General features: G+C 36.8%; 1 protein-coding gene across 1 annotated transcript; it reads left to right on the top strand.

Moving 5' to 3' along the window:
* Positions 1 to 20066: 20066 nt before the first annotated feature.
* LOC128648002 (protein DVR-1-like) lies at positions 20067 to 22544 on the top strand. Its single transcript, XM_053700686.1, has 2 exons — positions 20067 to 20334; positions 21727 to 22544. Exons 1-2 carry the CDS (start codon positions 20067 to 20069, stop codon positions 22542 to 22544), a joined length of 1086 nt encoding a protein of 361 aa, XP_053556661.1.
* Positions 22545 to 22687: the final 143 nt, after the last annotated feature.

Raw genomic sequence — 22687 nt, 5'->3', positions numbered from 1 at the left:
CGGCTTGATTTTTTACCTTTTTTTTTTGCATATTCGCATTACCATTTTAGTTTCCACATGCACAATTGTATTGCTTCACTTGCTACTGTGTTTATAACCTCCCCAGACTTTAAATCATTTAAAATCATATAATATCAGAGGAATACCAGATTCTCCACACTACACACTTCATTTATCTAGGTCACTCCGTCTGCACCTCTATCACATAGAAGCATACCATCCCCTTATTTTTGTGTGGATAATCTCCGGTTTTGTTCAACTCCGGGAACTTTCTATTGGTTCAGTATTGAAACACAGAGGTATTGTACTCGCATTCTCTTTAGGAGTGTCTCCCACTCCATCTACTGGGAATATACATATCATTTGCTTCAATTAAGGTAGAAGTTAACCATTTAACGCTTCACCACTATTGATCTGGCTGCAAATAACCCAACCTTAGGGCGTTTGCACTATACATCTGTCTGTGGATTGTTATGTAATATATATGCATATATTTTTTATCGTTTAGATCAATTAAAGTCATTGTGTAATTTATTATACCCACTGACATCCAGTCTACATTTTCTGTTCAGAGTTTTTAACGTCATTGTGAACATGGATCCATGAGTTTTTTTATATTGTAATATTATCATTGTATGTAACATTTACTCTGTTTTTGTATAAGGTTTTATATACCAGCTGTTTTTAATTTGATTAAAATATATTTTTTAACCTATGCGTAGAGCCTTACATATGGTTTCATTTAGACCCCGCCTCCACTAGTTGGCGCTCTGATATATTTCTGATTTTCCAAATAAGGAGAATCAGGCTCGCCACAATTACGCTGTGGAATTCCAGCGTATTTGTGGTTAATGGCTTGATAAATAGGCCCCAAAGACTTGCTGCTGTAATAAATGCAAAGGTGCTTCTGCAGACTTATGCAATCAAGGTATTGTGTTTTTTGTTGTTGTTTGTTTTTTGTTTTTTAAATGTTCCTAATAATTATAATTTTTTCTCTAGATTTTCATTTGTTGGAAGATCACATTACATAATAAATTAATTACACCAGTTATGGCTTGCAATGCAATACAAACTTGCAGTTCATGTCTACAAAATATTCTCGACAAACACAGGAGCCAGCGAGCCACTGGCTCCTGGGTTTGTCGAGCCCGGAGCTAAGCCCTTATGGATGATCACCTTATCCTTACACTGGCTACTTCCAGGACTCTAATAATGAGGGTTTCAAGACCAGAATATTTCTGCATTTGTCAATATTGAGGCCCCAAAGAATTAGCGCTATGAAGGCAACCCCAGGCAATCGATCGCTGGGACAGTGTGCCCCTGTGATTGCAGGCCAGTCAGTGTGGGGGGGGGGGGTCTTCATTAAATGAGATAGATGCTGAAATCAATGTGCATCTCATGCTGTTGCTGAATACCTGCATGTGAAGCTATTCAGCAACAGTGTAGTAACAGTCAAGTGTGACTGTTCCTTTGTATAACTGTGACAGCCAATCCCGGTGATTGTAAACTTTGATGAAGCCTAACTACTGACATGCTGCAATGCATGCTGGTATCAGGCTAAGATACCTTAGAAGTGAGGTAGTCCAGTAGTCATGTGATCACTGCGACAGCCAGTAAATATTGGCTTTTCTTGCCCTCCTCTTTTCTCCCTCAGCATTGTAATCTACTGACAGAGATAGGATACCATTGATGTATTTTTTAAAATGTGTATTTTTTTTATTATAATTTTATTTTAATAAAGTGTATTTTTTATTTAAGTTTTTATTTTCTGTCTTTGTCAATAAGATGGTTAAATTTAACAAATCAAAATGCCTCTAGGCAAATACTTTGGGGTGCCTAGTTTCTGTAAATATATACTTGTATTTAAAGGCTTTGGTTTCAGTAACCACTATTCAACTTACCCACCAAACATAGCAAATATTTAGCAAACTAATAATTCCATCCTTGTAGTACTTAGCCTAAATTTGCTATAAATTACTTGGAAATCTATACATATTATGAATTATTCCTAAAATGAGGGCAGAATAATTAATCTATTTGAGGTATTTTAGCTACTCTAGCTGTATAGAAATTATTGCATTGCTATAACAACATATGTTCACATTTTCAAAGTGAACATTTTATAAGTGAGGCACTAGCAATAGAATTATACAAGAATTCAACAAGGATTGGGCAAGGGATAAGAAAAAGGCAGGTACTTTTGTAATATTATGTTTGAAATACATTACTGTTTTCTTATGCAATTGCTACTGTAATACTGTGCCTTACGTGTTTAACTGGTTCACTCTTTTGTAAAAATGCCTAATATCTTCTTATTCCTTTTTGCTGCCTTCTATCTCTATAACAACTACATTATTCAATTACTCCTTCTCCCTCTCCACCTGCACTGTTCATTAGCCCATCTCTCCTAAACTCACCTTACTTTTGTACTCATGAACTTTACCTATTGCTAAACACTCTCTCTCCCCCCTGCACCTTGTCTCAAAAGCAGTCTCACTACTGCAAATCTGTATCTCATCTCATGTCACTCTCCCTCTTGCTTTAACTAACTGCTGGTGACATCTCCCCTAATCCTGGTCCCCAACAACTGCCTAGCCGTGCACATCCATGTATACCGTCCCACAGACTCAAAAAACAAAACTCTGACAACCTTACTCACATTCCTCTTGCATCAAAAGCCCCTTCCCCTTTCACTTGTGCACTTTGGAACTCTCGCTCTGTTTGCAACAAACTCACTTCTATACATGACCTCTTTATCTCCCACTCCCTCAACCTTCTGGCCCTAACAGAAACCTGGCTCTCTCCCCTAGACACAGCATCCACTGCTGCTCTGTCACATGGGGGTCTCAACTTCAGCCACACTCCTAGGTCTGGTAATAGACAAGGAGGTGGTGTAGGTATTTTACTTTCCTCTCGTTGCACCTTTCAACAAATACATCCCATCTCTTCCCTCACATTTTCCTCATTCGAAACCCACATGATTCGCTTATTCTCTCCTCTTTCTATACGTGTTGCAGTCATATACCGTCCTCCTGGCTCCTCAACTCAATTTCTAGATCACTTGGCTGCCTGGCTACCTTATTTCCTTTCCTCAGACACCCCTTCCCTCATTCTTGGTGACTTCAACATCCCTCTTGACAATCCCACTGCCTCCTCTGCAAAACAACTTCTGCAACTCAATTCTGCAACTCGGTTTGTCACAATGGACTGATTCTACCACTCACAAAGATGGTCACTCCCTTGACCTGATCTTTAGCTATCGATGCACCCTCTCAAACTTCACAAACTCCCCCTTTCCTCTTTCTGACCACCATCTCCTTACTTGCAACATATCATCCCTCCCTACAACTCTCCCTCCTTCTGCTCCTCACACCAAACTTCACAGAAGCATTATGCCATTAGATCAACAACAGCTTTCTAATTCCCTCAAACCTCTCCTCTCATCCTTCTCCTCCTTTTCATGCCCTGACCAATCTATCTGCCACTATAATTCCACCCTTACATCCGTCCTTGACAATCTCGCCCCTCTTACCATGGCTCGGAAATCAAACACTCATCCTCAGCCCTGGCATACTCCTCTGACACAATACTTACGCAGATGTTCCCCTACTGCTGAGCGGCACTGGAGAAAATCTATTAGTTCAGCTGATTTTCAACGTTACAAATTTATCTTGAACTCCTACTACTCTGCCCTTAATTTCCATAAGCAACACTATTTCTCTACTCTTATCTCTAATCTTTCTTCAAACCCAAAACATTTGTTCTCCACTTTCAATACTCTTCTCCGCCCTCCCCCACCTCCTAATACAACTTATCTGTCAGCTCAAGACTTTGCCAACCACTTCAATAACAAAATTGATTCCATGAGAAGTGAAATCAGCTCTCAACATAATTCCATTCTCTCACCCCCTCAAATGCTCTCAATCAACCACAACCCACATAACCTTAAACTTAGCTCATTCTCCCCTGTTACTGAGGAAGAAGTTTCAGCACTTATACTGCACTCTCACCTCACTACCTGTCCCCTTGACCCTATCCCCTCACAGCTACTCCCCTCCCTCTCTGCCACCCTTACCCCTATACTCACACACACTTTCAACCTCTCCCTCAGCACTGGTATATTTCCCTCATCTCTGAAACATGCACTGGTCACACCTATCCTCAAAAAACCTTCCCTTGATCCTACCTCCCCATCCAACTACCGCCCTATTTCCCTCCTCCCTCTTGCATCAAAGCTTCTCGAAAAACTAGCTTATGCACGCCTATCCCATTTCCTTACAATAAACTCCCTCCTTGACCCATTGCAATCTGGATTTCGTCCCCATCACTCCACAGAGACAGCAATTGTTAAGGTTACCAACAACCTACTTACAGCAAAATCAAAAGGCCACTTCTCTCTGCGTATCCTCCTTGATCTGTCCGCAGCCTTTGACACTGTTGACCACCCTCTCTTGCTCCAAACCCTCAAATCCTTTGGCATATGTGACATAGCCCTCTCGTGGCTCTCTTCCTACCTGTCAAACTGTACCTGTAGTGTAGCCTTCTCTGGGGCCTCCTCTGCCCCGTCACCACTTTCTGTCGGTGTACCGCAAGGCTCTTTCCTCGGTCCCCTTCTCTTCTCAATCTACTAATAAAGTCCCACTGTTTACAATATCATTTGTATGCCGATGACACCCAAATCTACTTCTCTGCACCAGACCTTTCTCCTTCCTTGCTAACCCATGTCACTAACTGTCTTTCTCACATCTCCAACTGGATGTCCTCTCACTACCTCAAGCTAAATCTCTCCAAAACTGAGCTCCTTATTTCCCCCCCTTCTTCTAAACTCTCCACCCCCAATCCCTCTATAACTGTCGACAACTCCACCATTACCTCTACCCCGCATGCCCGATGTCTCGGGTCACATTTGACTCAGATCTTTCTTTCACTCCTCACATTCAGTCATTGGCTAAAGCTTGCCGCTTCCACCTTAAAAACATCTCTAAAATTAGACACTTCCTTACACAAGACACAACTAAGATTTTAATCCACTCTCTCATTCTCTCCCGCCTCGATTACTGCAACTCTGTCCTCTCTGGTCTCCCCACCTACCGCCTAGCTCCTTTACAATCCATAATAAATGCCTCTGCCAGACTCATCTTCCTTACACGTCGCTCTTCATCTGCTGCACCTCTCTGCCAATCTCTTCACTGGCTTCCTCTTGCCTCTAGGATAAAACACAAAATTCTCATTCTGACATACAAAGCCGTCAACTGCACTGCTCCCCCTATATCTCAGACCTTGTCTCCAGATACTCTCCCTCCCGTCCCCTTCGCTCTGCTCACGACCTCCTACTCTCCTCCTCTCTTGTCACCTCATCACACCCTTGTTTACAGGACTTCTCCAGACTGGCTCCCATCTTGTGGAACTCTCTGCTTCGCTCCACAAGACTCTCTTCTAGTTTTAAAAGCTTCAAGTACTCCCTAAAGACTCTACTGTTCAGGGATGCATACAACCTACGCTAACCTTTCTTTATACCAGTTCCTCTCCTCTATTGCTATCCCCTGAACCCCCTTAGCATGTAAGCCTAAGAGTCCAGCTGTTTGTTGATCACCTTCTTAAGAGCTGACTACAACAGTGCAACTCTTGGCAGGGCCCTATACCCATTTGATCCCTATAATTGTTTTGTTGTACTCCGCCTTTGTTAATAGTGCTGCGGAATCTGTTGGCGCTCTAGAAATAACCAATAATAATAATAATAAAATTATAAAGAAAAATGAAAAAAAAATGTTTGCTTGATTTTCATTCTCCCCCATTTTTCAGTATTAAAATCCTTTTAATTTATGTAACCATAAAGGGTATCAAAATAAAACCATTTACTTGTAAAAAACATTTTATATAATATGTATGGGTGTACTTAACAAGAGAGGAGATAATTATGGTCAAACAAATACAGAGCAAATATGGAGAGATAAATTGCCAATCAGTTAAAGGGACGTTAAAGTCAAAATTAAACTTTGGTGATTCAGATAGAAAATGCAGTCTTAAGATACTTTCCAATTAATTCCATTATTAAATTGTCTTTTTATATGCACACTTACTGAAGCACCAGCTACTACTGAGTAGAGATGTGCATTCGGGCTCCAGACAAATGCATTATTGGAACGAAACAGATGAAAAACAAATGATTGCTTGACAAAATTGGTTTGTTCATTCGTTCATGCTGTTTGGTGCCAACAAAGGTGCAGGAATGGGAGAAGGAGTTATTGTTTGGTTAATAGGCTCCTTTGCTTGTAATGAGGTCTGACCATTCATTTGTCCATCGTCCCCTGTCCAGTTCTGCCATAGTGTTACTAATGACTGATGTTAGGGACAGCTAACTAAATGCTGTATTTTAGTCAAACAGGAGTTGTATGTTCTTTTAACATTGAAAGATAGGTTCCTTTAATTGTTCAAATCCTATAATGTAAGTTTTTTTTTAATATTAATTGTCTATATTAGCTGTTCCCATTGGAAATAATGACAACAAATCCAAATCGTACATTCTTCAGAACAAAATGCCCGCATGTACCAAACAATTGTCTAAAAAATTCAGGAACAAACCTTTCAGACAAAACAAATTTTCACCCATGCACATGCAAGCTCACAAAGTATACATATATATGAGTCTTTGATTGGCTGATGGCTGTCACATGATACAGATGGCCAGCAGATTGATGTTAAATTTAAAATTCAGAATAAGTGCTATTTTCTTTTTATTATTTGTATGTTGATTATGCAATTCTACTGTATTTAACAGTCAGTTAAAGGAACATCTACTTTTTAGTTCTGTGCAATTATTTGAATGATAACAAGAATTATACTGGACATCTTCCCATTAACGCTGACCTGTTAATCATATTTTTAGTTACTTTTTCTTTTCATTTTTGCAGTATATTGCCTGCCTACATATTAACTGTGTGATTTGTCTACTTCTCCTATACACTCTTTAAAATCTTAGTGTGATATATATACCAATGCTTATGTCAATTGATTTTCAACTGGTTACAATATTCTACTTTTCTTGTCCCATATATATGTTGTCTCTTCTGGTACAACAGTTGCTATAGTATATTCAGACCAGCCCAGGCCACCCAGGTTTGGAGAATTAATGGCTAATTGTTTTACTTTGATTATTATTAGTTCTTCTGATATACTGTGTCAGATTCCTGCACATTGATTGTCACTCTACACTATCAGAAAAAGGGTATGGTTGGGGTCCGTTTGTGAACACTTAGGGTACAACTGCTGTGGTTGTACCCTCAATGGATTATAATTACACCTTAAGGAACTAATATGTACCATTTAGCGGTAAATAAGGTACAAATATGTTTCCAACTGTCAAAGGGTCCATGTCTGTACCATTTAATCCCCACAAAAATGTACAATCACTTGTGTGACTAAAAGGTTAAGGGGGTGGGTGGTTCAAGGCTGTTAAACCCTGCAAGTCCATATCATTTGTGCATCTCAATTATTCACATCCACATAACTGACAGTGACCCAAAATGAATGCAACATACATGTGTACAGCAAACTAATTATGTTCAATTGTTGTTAGTAATATGCAAGAAGCGGGCAAAGCAAAAAAAAAAATTAATAACCCATATATTCAATGATAATATGTAGCTGGTTCTAAATTGCAAACAAGCACTTAACATTTTAATGTTTATATTTAGAGCATCAAGATGTTAACTCTTAAACATAAAGCAAATGTATTAACTAAAATTACAAAGAAAACAAATTGTTTTAAACTCTATAAAATAAACAAAAGCTGTTTAAGAACCAGTTTTTTAAAAAATGAAATAAAATTGTAACCGTTCCCCAGTCACATACATGGACATTGTGTAACACGCCAGAGCGCCATCTATTGGTTGAAAGTTCCTTGACATGTGTAACACAGCTCCATCTATTGGTAGCAGGTTCATCACCAAATTGTGTACTAGGGAAATAGACTAATTTGCATATATTTTGCATAGAGTGACAATTTAATGTATGGTTGTGAGTTTTATCGTATATCCCTCCCCCGAATCCGCCTTATTTTCGTTAGAGTTATATTTTATTATTATGTTGTTTTCTATATGTTTTCTATATATTTATGTTTTATGTGGCATGTCACCCTAAATTAAATGGGGTGTTTTTAGAGTCAAGTACAGAGTGATACTCAACAAATTGAGTTATTCCTTAGGAACTGGTTGTTTAGCCTGGTTCTTTCAGGTGGTTTTGTAGCAGCCTTTGAATTTGCTATATAGCTACAGTATCCAAACATTTTTAAAGTACAGTGTGGCTATTATTATACTGTCTGAAAAAGTACACATTAAATTAATGCATAGTTGAATGTTATATAATAAATCTAATGGAACAGCATTTGTATTATACTGTGTTAAGTACAAATTTGCCATCATGAGGTACAAAGAGCTTGTCAATGGGGCAGTACCCTTAAAAGGCCAGATTTGCACCATTGTTTAAGGGTACAATATGGTACAATAACACTGAGGTCCAATTTAGTCACCAAAGGTACAATCTGCAAGGGTACTAATTTTTACCCATGTTAAAGGGTACAGCGGGTGTACCTTTGAGGGTTCTGCCCCAGTGACAAGCTATTGTTCCCCTAAAGGTACAATTTTGGCACATTTTTTTCTGATAGTGTATGCACTCTGCTTAATAACATTGACAGTCTGTTTAATCCAATTAGTGAGTCTATTGTTACTAGTGCAGCCCAAATTGTGATGTCATCAGTGGGTGGAGTTTGGTAGCCATTTCAAAGTGGCCAGAAACAATATTCCTTTTAAAATAACTTTTTTTATTGTTACTGCTGCATGATATAGAATAGTGTACAGGATGCTATTTGCAGCTTAATCTAAGGTAAGACTTTAAAATGACTAAGATGTAGACTCCCCCTTTAAGTATAACTCACTGCTTGGTGCTTTTTTATTATAAGAATGAAACAGACTGGGGAACTTCCTGCTGGGAGGAGCTGACGTGTGATGACGCCGCTCTGAGCGCTAGTGTTTGTGGCGCAGTGATACATTGCTACCGACCGATGCTTGCCTTGCCGTTGCTCGCGGAGACTGCCATCCCGGCAGAGTGGAATCCCTGAGTTCGGACGTGGAGCTAGCACTGAGGAAGTTCCCTCAAGGCCGTACTTGCTCTGTCGGCTAGAGTCTACTTCTTACCTGGTCCTGGTTGCCAGCGGGTCTAAGAGCTGAGTACGCAGGCGTCAGCCGGCCAACACCAGCGCACGCAAGGGGTGCATAAGTCGCTGGTGACGGAATCAAAATGAAGGTGCCGACGCTGAAGCTGCTGCCTGGAAGTCCCGGTTACTGCCTGGAGGTGCCCGGTGCAGTGAAAGGTGAACGACCGTGGAGAGCAGCAAACAGGCCCAGAAGTGCACAATACTGGAGGTTTTGACCGCAAGTATACATTGTTCTGGCTAATATCTTCTATAATGGCACCTGGAATGCTTATATGACTCTGACCCTGCTCATACCCTTTAGACTGATATTCATGCTGTGCCTGTGACTGGGGCCTCAAATTTTTTTTTTACCCGTACTAAAACTACAGGCATTTGGACATATGTGTAATCTGCAAGTGGAAGTCTAGAAACCTATAGTGTCTCCCTTAAGCGGTGGTGATAACTGAGAATATCTAAACCTGAAAGGAGAAGCCTTATTATTATAACACTTTGTTTGGCGTGTAAAGCAGGCCAGAACTTTTAAATATTGGGAACGTTTTACTTCTCAGGAACGTTACAACAAAGGAAAAGACTCCTGATCAAAAGAAATCAAGTATTGGCTGCCCAATTTATATGTTCTATTGCTGTTACCTGTAAATAATGCACAGATTATAAATATTAGAGTATTAGTAAATACCTAGGGCAGATAGCCAATACTAAGCAGTCAATGGACTCTGTTGTGTGGTTCAGTAAGGCCATAGAAAGCTGTAATTGGTGTAGCTGGTTAAGCATTAAGGAAAGTATCCTCTAAAGGACAAAGGGGGTTTAAGACACGCCTATTTCTTGATTTCTTGAAAGTTTGTATATGTGTATCTCATGTTGTAGTGCTAAGTCAGTATTTAAAATAACATCAAGTGTGGAATTTTTTATTTTTTTTTCTCGCAATGTGGTAGTGGAATTAATGTAGAAATTAGATAGCAGCAATTTGGAAAGGAATAAGTGTTGAAACACTTGAGCACTCTTTTTTTTTTTTTCTCTCTTCCTGCACTTTTTTTTTTTTGCACACCATTATATCACCATTAGATCACATGGAAAGATTTGTATCACACACCAAAGCAAATTCCCCGATAATGCCGCCTAAACACAAGGACAAAAAACCACAAAACAATATGACACTAGCATCTCACACAAAGCCACGCCTAACACATCTATAAATCCCGATTCACCTAACCTTCTCAGCCAAATAGCTGGAATTATCAATCCACAGTTGGTTCATTAAAGATAGAGATAACCACACTAACAAATGAGGTAAGACAGTTTCATACAAGGCTTGAAGAAGCAGAAAACAGGATTTCTGACATAGAAGACAGGGCTAATAGCCAAGACCAACTTATTATAGTTCACCAAAATAAGTTAGATGAGCTGCAGGCCAGAATTGAAGAGATAGAGGATCGTGCCGGCCGCAACAATTTTAGGATAATTGGTTTACCAGAATCTGACAAGTATCAGGATCTAATTGCTTTTGCCTCTATTATGCTTCCTGGGATATTAAATTGCCCAAGCAATAGTCCTATAAGGATTGAACGTGCACAAGTAAAGATGGAAATTCAAGACCAAGAGCTGTGATAGTTAAAGTATCGCACTTTCAAGATAAGGTTAATCTGTTTAGATGCTATAGGAAGAAATACCCACTGACAATAGAACAACACAAGATTCTCTTGTTTTCAGATTTTTCTATAGAAACTTTAGGTAAACGCAGGGAAATGTCCCCATTTTGTTCAAAACTTATACAAGCTAATTATAATGCTAGGTTGCTGTACCCAGCAAAAATTGCAGTGAGGTTAAATGGTGAAATTATGATGTTAAAAGACCCTAAGGAAGCACAAAGTTTTTTAACAAAAAATAAGATTGATTATCCTGCTGTTTTAGTATTATCATGCTTAAAAGGTATTGTATTTAAATGTCTTGCTCGGTTTGTGTCTGGTTTTGCTTTTCCCTTCTTGGGTATATGCATGTACTCGAAGTTATGAACATACATTCATATCTTACAGGAAGTGTTTGGCACGGGGGGGGTATATCAATTTTTTTTTTTTTTTTGCCCTGTTTGGTTTTATTTTGCTTTCTTTTTTTTTTTTTCATAATATATGGCGGGCTCTGATATAAAAATTCTATCTTGGAATGTCGGAGGGATAACTTCCCCCAGTAAAAGAAAATCTATCTGCATTATTAATTAATGGTCAAATTTCGAGTGACATAATTCTAAAAAGAGGTACCAGACAAGGGTGCCCTCTGTCCCCTTTGCTATTTGACTTAGTCATAGAGCCTTTGGCATGTGTCTTAAGAGAGAAGATGGAAGGAATTAAAATAGAGCAATTTGAATGTAAGGTAGCGCTATATGCGGACAATCTGCTTTTATTTGTAAGCAATTTGGAAAAGAATATTCCTATAATAATGGACATAATTAATAATTTTAGTACTTTTTCGGGTTACAGAATAAATGCGAATAAATCTGAATTAGTGATGATAAATGGTCAAGCTAGTACTAAAATTAAGAAGTATTTTAAAATTGCTCCGGAAGGTATAAGATATTTAGGAATATATATATCTCCGTTTGAAGATAAATGGTACACTATGAATTATACACCGCTGTTTAATAGAATAAGAGAGGAGTTTAAATTTTGGTCGAAGCTGCCTCTCTCCATAATGGGTAGGATAAATCTATATAAAATGATAACTTTTCCTAAAATATTTTATATCATGCAAAACATCCCTATACCAATTTATAAAAAAGATTTAAAAAAATTACAATCAGACATCCTAAAATTTATTTGGAATGGAAGGAAAGCTAGAATTTCTATGAAAAAACTATATTTACAAAGAGAAAACGGGGGTTTTGCACTCCCAAATCTAGAGTACTACAACTGGATAATTTTAAGTAGGATTGTTATAGAATGGATCTCAGAAACTACATATTATACAATACCAGAAATAGAATTAAATTTTTTTCCTTCACTCAAAATGACAAATTGCCTACATATACCAGGACCGGAACTACCAATAGAATTGAAAAGGCTAAAAACAATATACTATCCTATATGGGCCTGGCAAAAAGTATGTGTAAAGCTTAAGATCCAATTTGGAATATCGAAATATCTGGGAATTCAGAATAACCTGGCTTTTCCTGAAGGTATAAAGTCGGTGACATTTAAGAGCTGGGAAAGAAAAGGTTTGAAGTATATACATCAAATTATAAACTTGGAGAGAAAATTTGTGAAGAATTTTGAGATGTTAAAGGAAGAATTTGGCTTGGTTAATAAGGCATTATGTAGATAAATTGATTAGGGATTTTGGATATGTCTGGAATTGGGAAAGAATGGATTCTTGGATAGGGATGGTTAAGCAGGGAATTTATTCTATATCACCTTGGTATAAAATGTTGTTAATTCAAGAAGGATTAGCCAATCTAGAACAACTATCTGAAAAGTGGAGCCACTCTCAGATAGATATAGATAATTTAAAAAAATAAATTCAAATTGTGGCTAAAACAACGATGTCAGAGACATGGAGAGAGGCACATATAAAATTGCTTTACAAAACTTATTATACTCCAAAAAGAGGCTTAGAATGGGGAAATAAAAAATTTGATAAAAGTCCGAAATGTAAAATGTTGGGAGCAGATCTTTTCCATATGATATGGGATTGCCCAATGATCAAACAATTTTGGCTAAAAATTGAATTCTGGCTTTCTAAGATTCTTGATAGACAGAACTATTTAAATATTATCTTTATAGATGATAAATTAGAACCAAAGAAGCAAAATATTAGACTGATAAACATAGTAATATTGACAGCTAGAAATATAATATTTAAAAATTGGAAAAACAGAAAAAAACCTAGTTTCACGGAGTGGAAGAATTTCCTTATGAAACAAATGATTCTAGAACAACATGCCACACAAGCATTTAAAGAAAATGAAGTATATTTGTTCTTGAAAAAATGGGATCCATTGATAAGATCTTTGGGCAAAACACAACAAGAACAGATAATGTACCCATTTAGAAATAGCACATTGCTAATCACTCGATAGAAAAATAACGGCTTAAGAAATAGAAGAGGAGGAAATGTTTTGTTTCTTTTTTTTTTTTCCTCCTTATACTTTGTTTGTCTGTTTTTAGTTTTTTACATGTCTTTCTTCTTTTTCCTTTTGCATTGTTTGAATATACTGTATATCGGCCATGAATCTTTGTTTTGGAACATGTATTTGCTCTTTCTGGTTAAATAAAAGGAAAAATAAAATAAAAAGAAAATCTATCATTAGGCAGGCTGGGAAGTCAAAACCTGATATCCTTTGTTTACAAGAGACCCATCTTAAAGCCCCAGAGTTAGCCAAATTGAAAACTCAATGGGTAGGTGAAGTGATTGCTACTCCATGCACTCAAAGAAAGAGGGGGGTTGCAATTTTATTCAACAAGAACTTGATGTATAAGGTTGTCCATGATGAGGAAGATAGCGAGGGTAGATTTCAAATAGTAAAAATAGAAATTAACAACTCAGTATTTATCTTATGTAACGTATATGGTCCCAACTCAATTGATTGGGAATTCTGGGATAACCTCCTGGGAAAACTTTTAAGATTTTCCAAAGAAAATATAATTATAGCAGGGGACTTTAACATGGTACCTGACTCTAAGCTTGATAGATTCGATAAAGGACAGCAATGTAAAAAAACTTGTGAAAATAGATTGCTCCGAAATTTTTGTAATTCTCTGGCTCTCAAAGATATTTGGCGACTACAAAACCCGGATTTGAGAATGTACACCTGTGAGTCGAAAAGCCACAAAACATTCTCGAGAATTGGCCTGTTCCTGGTTTCAGACAAAATATGTGTATCAAATATAGTTACAGACATTGCAGACATAGTGATTTCGGACCATGCTATCTTAACTTTGGTTATTAAATCTAATCTTAAGAAGGAACTAAATAATTTTTCTAAATTTTTCTTTCCTAAACACTTGGTTACAGTCTAAATGGACAGAGTTTTACAATTTTAACAAAATATATATAAATAAAATAGAAATCTTTTGGGAGACTGCTAAATGCTTTTTTAGAGGGGAAATAAAAGCATATATGTGCAAATGGAAACGTAAGAATAAGCAGAGGGAGTATCAGTTAGCCAATGCTCTGAAGAATAGTTTTAGGACATATATTTCAACAGCAAACGAACAAAATTGGGATAAGTATATTAAGGCCAAATCTGAGAGAGATCTATTTTTAAAGCAACAAACAGCAAGCAGAGAATTGAGACAGAGAGCACTATATGGGGGTTTTTCAGGGCATTCAGCGAAATATCTTGCATGACTCACTAAGAAAAATTCAAATAACAGGATAATGGCAGTCCAATCTAATAAACAAAGATTCACTAACAATTCAGACATAAAAAAAGTTTTCCATAAGTTTTATCAGGACTTATATGCAGAAAGAGAGGTTCACCTTGAAAATAAAGAAATATTTTGGCAGAGTATCAAAATCCCTAAAATATCCCTGGAGCAATTAAATAATCTTAATCAACCGATCTCTATGGAGGAAATTAAAGCAAGTATTAAAACCTCTAAATTAAGTAAGGCTCCAGGGCCTGATTTCCTCCCTTCCGAATTTTATAAAATGCTCCAAGAACAAATAAGTCCAATTTTATTTAAGTTGTTTAATGAGTATTACCAGAATGAAAAAGAGTGCTCCAATAACTTTGCAGCTTCTAACATAGCCCTGATTCTTAAAAAAGATAAAGATGCTGAAAATCCCACCTCCTATCGCCCCATATCTCTACTTAATGTAGATTATAAATTAATAACAACTATCTTAGCGAAGAGACTGCAGAAATATCTTGACCCATTAATTCACAGTGACCAAGTAGGATTTATGATAGGCAGTAGTTCAATGAAAAGCTTGCGGAAAGTCACAATTCTGCTGGATTGGTACCGGAATAAAGCCTATTCAAAAGGAACCCACCTAAGAAATGATTCAGCAATCCTTACAGTTGATGCCGAGAAGGCATTCGACTCGATTACCTGGGATCATTTATTTACCTCATTGACAAAATTCGGCCTTATAGGACAATTTCAACAATTTATTCATAATATCTATAAGAATCCATGCTCGTCTCTGATTATTAATGATGAAATTTCGGAGAGATTTAAGCTAAATAGAGGTACTAGACAAGGATGTCCCCTCTCGCCACTCTTGTTTAATTTATCGCTGGAACCACTAGCGATTCTGCTAAGACAGGAACTTAAAGGGATATGTCTGGGGAAGAATATTTTGACTCTCCTCCTGTACGCAGATGACCTGCTTATTTTTCTTAATAATACAGCACAGAGTATTCCTCAATTAATACGTATTATAGATGTTTATAGCTCCATTTCAGGATATAAAATAAACACTTCCAAATCAGAGTTACTTTGGATTATGAGGACTCCCTATAGTATAAGAAGTCATCCTTTCAAAGAAGTGGAAAGTATAAAATATTTAGGTATTGTTCTTAGTGCAGATCCTGCACACTGGTATGCATTAAATTTCCCTGAATTCTTTGAATACGGGAAAAATAAATTAGAACAATGTATGAATTTGCCCCTATCTCTCTCTGCACGTGTGGCTCTAATTAAAATTGTTTTATTCCCTAAATTATTATACTTGTTACAAAAGCTTCCGCTTTTAATATCCCGGAGAGATCTAGGTTCGTTTAACCGGGTTTGTTCCTCTTTTATATGGCATGGGAAAAGACCACATATATCTATCCAGAAACTGGCCATGCGTAAAAGTATGGCTGGGATGGCATTTCCAAATATACAATATTACAACTGGGTTTCCCTGTTCAAATATGCAGTAGACTGGATCACCAAGAAAGAATACCTGACCTCATTAGAAATAGAATCAGACCTGGTCTCGCCATTTACATTAAATGCGATCTTGCACTGTTGCCCATCTAAATTACCAGCTAACATTAGCAATATGATAACCTTTACTAATATTATTCGTGCCTGGCATAGAACATGCTTACAGATCAATGTAATACCATACGTATCGAAGTATCTAACGATTACTGGGAATCCAGAATTCATTGCAGGATTGGGTCGATCAATCTTTTCAAAATGGAAGAACCAAGGATTAATTTACCTTGTTCAAATAGTAGATATCTTATCTGGCCATATCAAACCCTTTTACCAGATTACCAGAGAATTTGGAATTCCCCAATCTGAATTTTTTGCATATTTACAACTTAGACACTTTTTCCAGGCGATAAAAATTAAATATAGCCCAGACTGGCAATTAGGAAACTTAACAGATAATATTAAAGCTTATTCGAAAGGTAACTTTGCAATTACTAATTTCTACAATTCCCTGATTTGCCATATGGGACTGCAATTTATGAATGTAACATTAACTAAATGGAATAGACTGTTCCGAGAAGTGACTTTAAAAAATATCCAAGTGAGCTTTTCATTAGCAAAAAAACCCCAAAAACTTCTAATGCCTGCAAAGAATCACAATTTAAACTGATTAATATGATTTACATTACCCCTAAAAAAATCGCAGGGTGGTATATATCTAGTAACTTATGTCCTAGATGCAGTTCAGATAGGGCGGATCTACTCCACTGTTTTTGGTGGTGTCCAAAGATAAGGCAGTTCTGGTCCAAAATTTATTTTTGGCTCAATACATTTTTGGACACACAGATATTATTAAAATCCCAACAGATTGTTTTTCTAGTTAGCCTAGGGGAAAAGTATAGGAACATTCATTTAATTAATATGGCTATTATGATTGGGCGGATATTAATATTAGAAAAATGGAAAGCCACGTCAGCCCCCAGTATGGTTGAGTTTTCCAAGCGTATAGAAACACAAATAATAATATACAGATTTGGAATGAAAAACAAATATAATCTTTTTTTGCCAAATGGACCAGAGTTATCCACATAATGCCAATGGGAATTCAAAAACAAATGGTTTTTCCATTTAAGCAATCTATTTTCTTCCAATTAAACATGCTTAATGGTAATTTCCCCACTAGTTGGACAAGCTAGATAGCTGGGTTAGATCCTCCATGCCACAATAATTATCCTAATATTATTTTTATTGTTTTATTTTTTTTCTTTCTCCTCCCCCACCGTGCCAGCTCTGCACACCTAAGATTTGATATCTTCCTTCTATGAAATAAATGAAGTTATTGTTTAAGTTTAACAAATAGAACAATGAAATGTATAATTGTTGAAGTTACGTAGGAAATGAAAGAAGGAGAATTAATGGAAAATATTCCTGAAATTTTGTTTTCGAACTGTACTCTTATTTTTTGTATAATTGGTTTTTTGTATATTGTATTTTCTTTATTATGTTATCAAGAGAAAAGAAAAAGTAACAATAAAAAGAAATTAAAAAAAAAAAAGAATGAAACAGACTATTTGATGTCCCTTTAACCTTTTAACGCCGTTATGCCGTTCTATTCCGTCATATTTACACTGGGCTTTAAAGCCGTTATGACGGAATAGAACGTCATAACAAACGGCTGTCCTGAAGCCTTCTGTGCTTCAAGGACTTGATCGCGGTCTGGAGGGCGTTCCTAGGGTTGTAGGGACGCCCCCCAGATGCGATCCAATAATTGAAATCTTGCGATCGTATGCACGATCGCGTAGTTTCAATTTGTCTACATCGGAACAGGTGTTCCGATGTAGGCACTTTAACCCTGTCACGAAAGGGTTAATGTATGCATGTTTTTGTTTAGACACAAACACATGTAACACCTATTTTGTATCCCTTAAAAGGATACCAAACACTAAAAGCCTGCTTTATATAAAAATGTATTCAAAGCATTATATGAAGGATATTATTTTAAGTACTGAAGAAATACATGTAGCATTTTAGTTTCTTTAAAGTAATAGCCACTGTCACATTGTAACTAAGTTATCCTCTGTAAAAATAAAAAAACAAACAAAAAAAAAAACGGTTCTTTTTATCAGTCTCCATTGCTGACATGAGGTAGGGAGAGTTATACGTGAGCTGAAAAGTAACAATCTCAAAGAGTTTAGTGTCCCTTTAAATCTCTTTTTCAGTACTAGACCTAAGCTGGCATTAAAGGGGCAATGTACTCAGGCAAGCATCTGACAATAATCTATTGCATTCAAAGAAGCAGTAGAAACACCCATTGAAATGGGTTGGTCTTTCTCCCACCCTTCACTGGGAGGTTGACTTCTGATGTTGCCTCTTGTTAAAATAGATTTTTCTATAGACAATACTGCATTTTAGTATAAGAAAAAGCAGCTATGTTAACCCACTAAGTAAAGTTAATAAAGGTAAATGAGCACAGTGAAGTCCAATTTAATCTTCTATGATTCTGATAGAGCATGTCATTTTAAACAACTTTCCAATTTACTTTTATCATCAAATTTGCTTTTTTTCTCTTGGTATTTTTTGTTAAAGGCTAAACCTAAGTAGGCTTGTAGGCTGATTTATAAGACTCTGCAGACCACCTCTTATCTCACTGTATGGCTGTCGAAAGGTAATAACATGTACTGTTTGTTCATGTGTGCCATAAATATAACATTGTGCTCACTGCAGTGGAGTTATTAAGACTCAGCACTAATTGCCTGAAATGCAAGTCTGTCAAAAGATCTGAGATAAGGGGCAGTCTGCAGAGGATTAGATACAAGGTAGTCGTAGAGGTAAAAAGTATATTAGAGGAACAGTATACACCAATTTTCATACAACTGCATGTAATAGACATTACTATAAAGAATAATATGCACAGATACTGATATAAAAATCCAGTATAAAACCTTTTAAAAACTTACTTCGAAGCTCCCAATTTAGCAATTTGGGTGAGGTTAGGCTGGGACACCCACTGAAAGGACCTGAGAGCAGCCCCTCCCCTGCATATGAAAAGACCCATTATACAAACAGAAGCAGTCTGAAGTCTGTATACTTCAGTATACATCTAAAACTTTGAGGCTTGGTAAGGAGTCTGAAATTCAGCACAATGGTATTTAAAAATAAGCAAAAATATATATGTTTACAAAAACACACCCAGATGGGCTATACAAGTGGATCATCTACAAAACATTTATTCAAAGAAAAGTCTAGTGTACAATGTCCCTTTAATATAACAGTGTTGGTTGTGCAAAACTGGGGAATGGTAATAAAGGGATTATCTATCTTTTTAAATAATACAATTTTTTATGTTAACTGTCGCTTTAAATCCTGTTATCAGATATAAATAAGCGTTGAGAACATATTAATGGCAGATTTTACAGGGCCAGAAGAAAATAAAATCAATGTCAGGCTTCACAAGTTGGATAACAGGTTTTTTTTAAGACACTGATACATGTTCCTGGCATTTGCCACCTCAAGCTGAATAAAATAAAAACATTGTTTCAATCTGTATATGGGATATCACAATGTTGAAATCCCCAGAATTCAGCAAACAGTTCTAAGAAATATAATGAATTGCCAATTGTTTCAATTCCTACAATGACTGCTTTCTGCGAGTGAAGTACTATGCGGTGAAAACAAGCTATGGACACAGAATATTAAAGCAAAGTAACTGCAGTGGTTTTAAACATTTCTAAAAGAGCAAACTTGAGTACAAAAAATAAAAAATTACTGCAAATATACAGTAGCACTAGCTATACTGGCAGCCAATTGGATTTTCTATGAACTAATATTCCTTCTCAGCTGCCAAGTAAATTATAAAATGAATTATAGAGGTTTGCAATTAAGCACTAATTAGATGTGCCAGCACTAATTGCAGAACTAACTCTCACGTGACTACAAAGCCAGGATATCCCACAATGCTTTGCACACTCTTCTAGGAATAGAAGTCTGGCAGGATGATGTGGTTGATGCTGGATATCTTTCTTTGTGTTTTGGTTCCTGTTACTTTAGATGCTGAATTTAAGAGGCGTGAGGATCTGTTTTTAAAAAATCTCGGATTATCCTCCAAGCCTGATCCTGTTTCTCCACCCTCTGTGCCTCCTATACTGTGGAAGATCTTCAAAGAGAGGATGGGGAATCCAAGTCAGAAAAAGAAGCATAATCTCTGTTATGTGGATGAGTTTAAAATTCCTGGAAATATTATCAGAGTGCTCCCTGACCATGGTCAGTCTAAGTGCTGGTGAGCCTGCTGTTAACGGATATGCTCTTACTTTTGTTTCACCCCCCCAAAAAAGTAAACTTTAAAATAATAAAGGTTATATGTTTGCCCTTAATCCTTTAAATTTGTCCTCTAGTTTGAATTCACTTTTTATTACTGTTTTTTTTTTTTTTTTTTTTTTTTTTTAACATCTCAAAAATAACTTTACATTTGATTTCTATGCATTTGGTAGCCTCAAGTCGTCAACTACAGTAAAGCAATTCTGACTGTCATAAGTAATCATATACCTCATCTGCCACTAAACGCCTTTAAAAGTTAGTTAGGATAGTTCTAACCTCAGCTTTAATTATGGTTGAGCAGTAGTCCCTTATTTATAACTAGATGGACAGTAAACACCTAATTACATTGTTTGTGGACATAAAATAGATTAACATAGCAGCGCAGTCTGAACGTTAATAGAACAGATTAACACTTTATTTGTAGCATTTATTTCTCAATAGTCATACAATACCCATCACTTTCCTTAAAGGGACAGTCTACTTGAAACTTTATATTGTTTAAACAAATAGATAATCCCTTTTATTGCCCATTCCCCAGTTTTGCATAACTAACAATTTTATATTATACTTTTCACCTATCACCTTGTATCTAAGGCTCTGCAGACTGTCCCCTTATCGCAGTTATTTTGACACATGCATTTTAGCCAATCAGTGCTAGCTCATAAATAACTCTACAAGAGAGCACAATGTTATGTCTCACATGAACTAACTCTAGCTGTTGAAGGCTAATAAAATGCACTACAGTACAAAGCTGCATTCAAGGTCTTAGAAATTATCATGCGATTATCTAGGTTGATGCTTCAAAAAAGAATACAAAAAGAACAAAGCAAATTTGATGATAAAAGTAAACTGGAAAGTTGTTTAAAATTGCATGCACTATCTAAATCAAAGTTTAATTCTGACTTGACTTTCCCTTTTATTCGACTCAATCTGGATTATTGTCCGGAGAATGGGGCTTAACCTACTATCATTCTGTTAACTTCATCGTTGTCTTCAGTAGAAATTAATTACAATTTGGGAAAGATGTGTGGTTAGGATAAGCCTATCATGTGGATTTCCCAAACCTGAAATGGCACAATTGCAGATTTAAATTACAGGTAAAGTGGAACATGTCATGAAAGTATATTGCAGTTATTTTACTATGTATTGTATGACTGTTTACTGCCCCTCTAAGTACATTTGGTCAAACCTACTGGTGTGCAAATTCACCTATTAAGTTTTCATTTTATTATGTTTATTACAATACCAGCCCTTTTGGCCAGGATGTGTTGTGTTACCAAGTTTGTGATTGGTTGTTTACATTTTGATACTATAGTATTCTCTCATTTTACCTACCAGGCAAATTCATCTTGCCCCAGACCTCTACAAAGCAACCAACCCTCTGCCTGGAGAAAAGACTTTTCTTCAACATGTCTGTAATGGGAAATGCAGAGAAGGTGACGATGGGAAGGCTAGAGGTCCGGTTTAGCCACAATACTTATCATGGTAATGTGTTTGACCTACGTCTATATCGTATCCTACAGATGTCCCTGAAAGGCATGGGCAGCCATAAGCTAAACAGAAAACTGTTAATGGCTCAATCATTTCGTCTTCTTCACAAATCCCTTTATTTTAACCTGACTGAGATTTGCCAGATTTGGATGGACCCTTTACACAACGTGGGTCTTGTTTTAGAGATTTATACACGCAATGACGCCTCCAGGACAACCAATGCTTTGGAGAGCTGCAGGGACATTCAGACCTTCCTCTATACCTCCCTTCTTGTTGTCTCGCTTGACTCACAGCAATGCAGAAGTCCAAGAAAAAAGAGAAGTTACGTGAAACTTCCATTTACAGCCAGTAACATCTGTCGAAAGAGACGTCTCTATGTTGAATTCAGAGATGTAGGTTGGCAAAAATGGGTTATTGCTCCCCGGGGTTACTTGGCAAACTATTGCTTTGGGGAGTGCCCTTTCCCTCTTACAGAGCTACTTAATGGTACCAATCATGCAATCCTACAGACCCTCATACATTCCATAGACTCAGAGGACATTCCATTGCCATGCTGTGTCCCTATCAAGATGTCTCCTATCTCCATGTTGTTTTATGATAATTGTGATAATGTGGTGCTTAGACACTATGAAAACATGGCAGTGGATGAGTGTGGCTGCAGGTGATGGTGTATCTATTGAGCAACTAAAACTACCATTTACCTCACTATAGTCGTGTTTTTTCTTATGCAATAGATATACAGTGCTTGTACTGTCTATTTAGATAGTAGCTTTAAGTAGTGACTTGTCACCTATGTTGTCAATATGTT

The sequence above is a fragment of the Bombina bombina genome, chromosome 2 (assembly GCF_027579735.1).
Source record: "Bombina bombina isolate aBomBom1 chromosome 2, aBomBom1.pri, whole genome shotgun sequence".
Classification (NCBI taxonomy): Eukaryota; Metazoa; Chordata; class Amphibia; order Anura; family Bombinatoridae; genus Bombina; species Bombina bombina.
The sequence above is the reverse complement of the archived record's forward strand: the minus strand, read 5'-3'. Positions and strand labels throughout refer to the sequence as shown.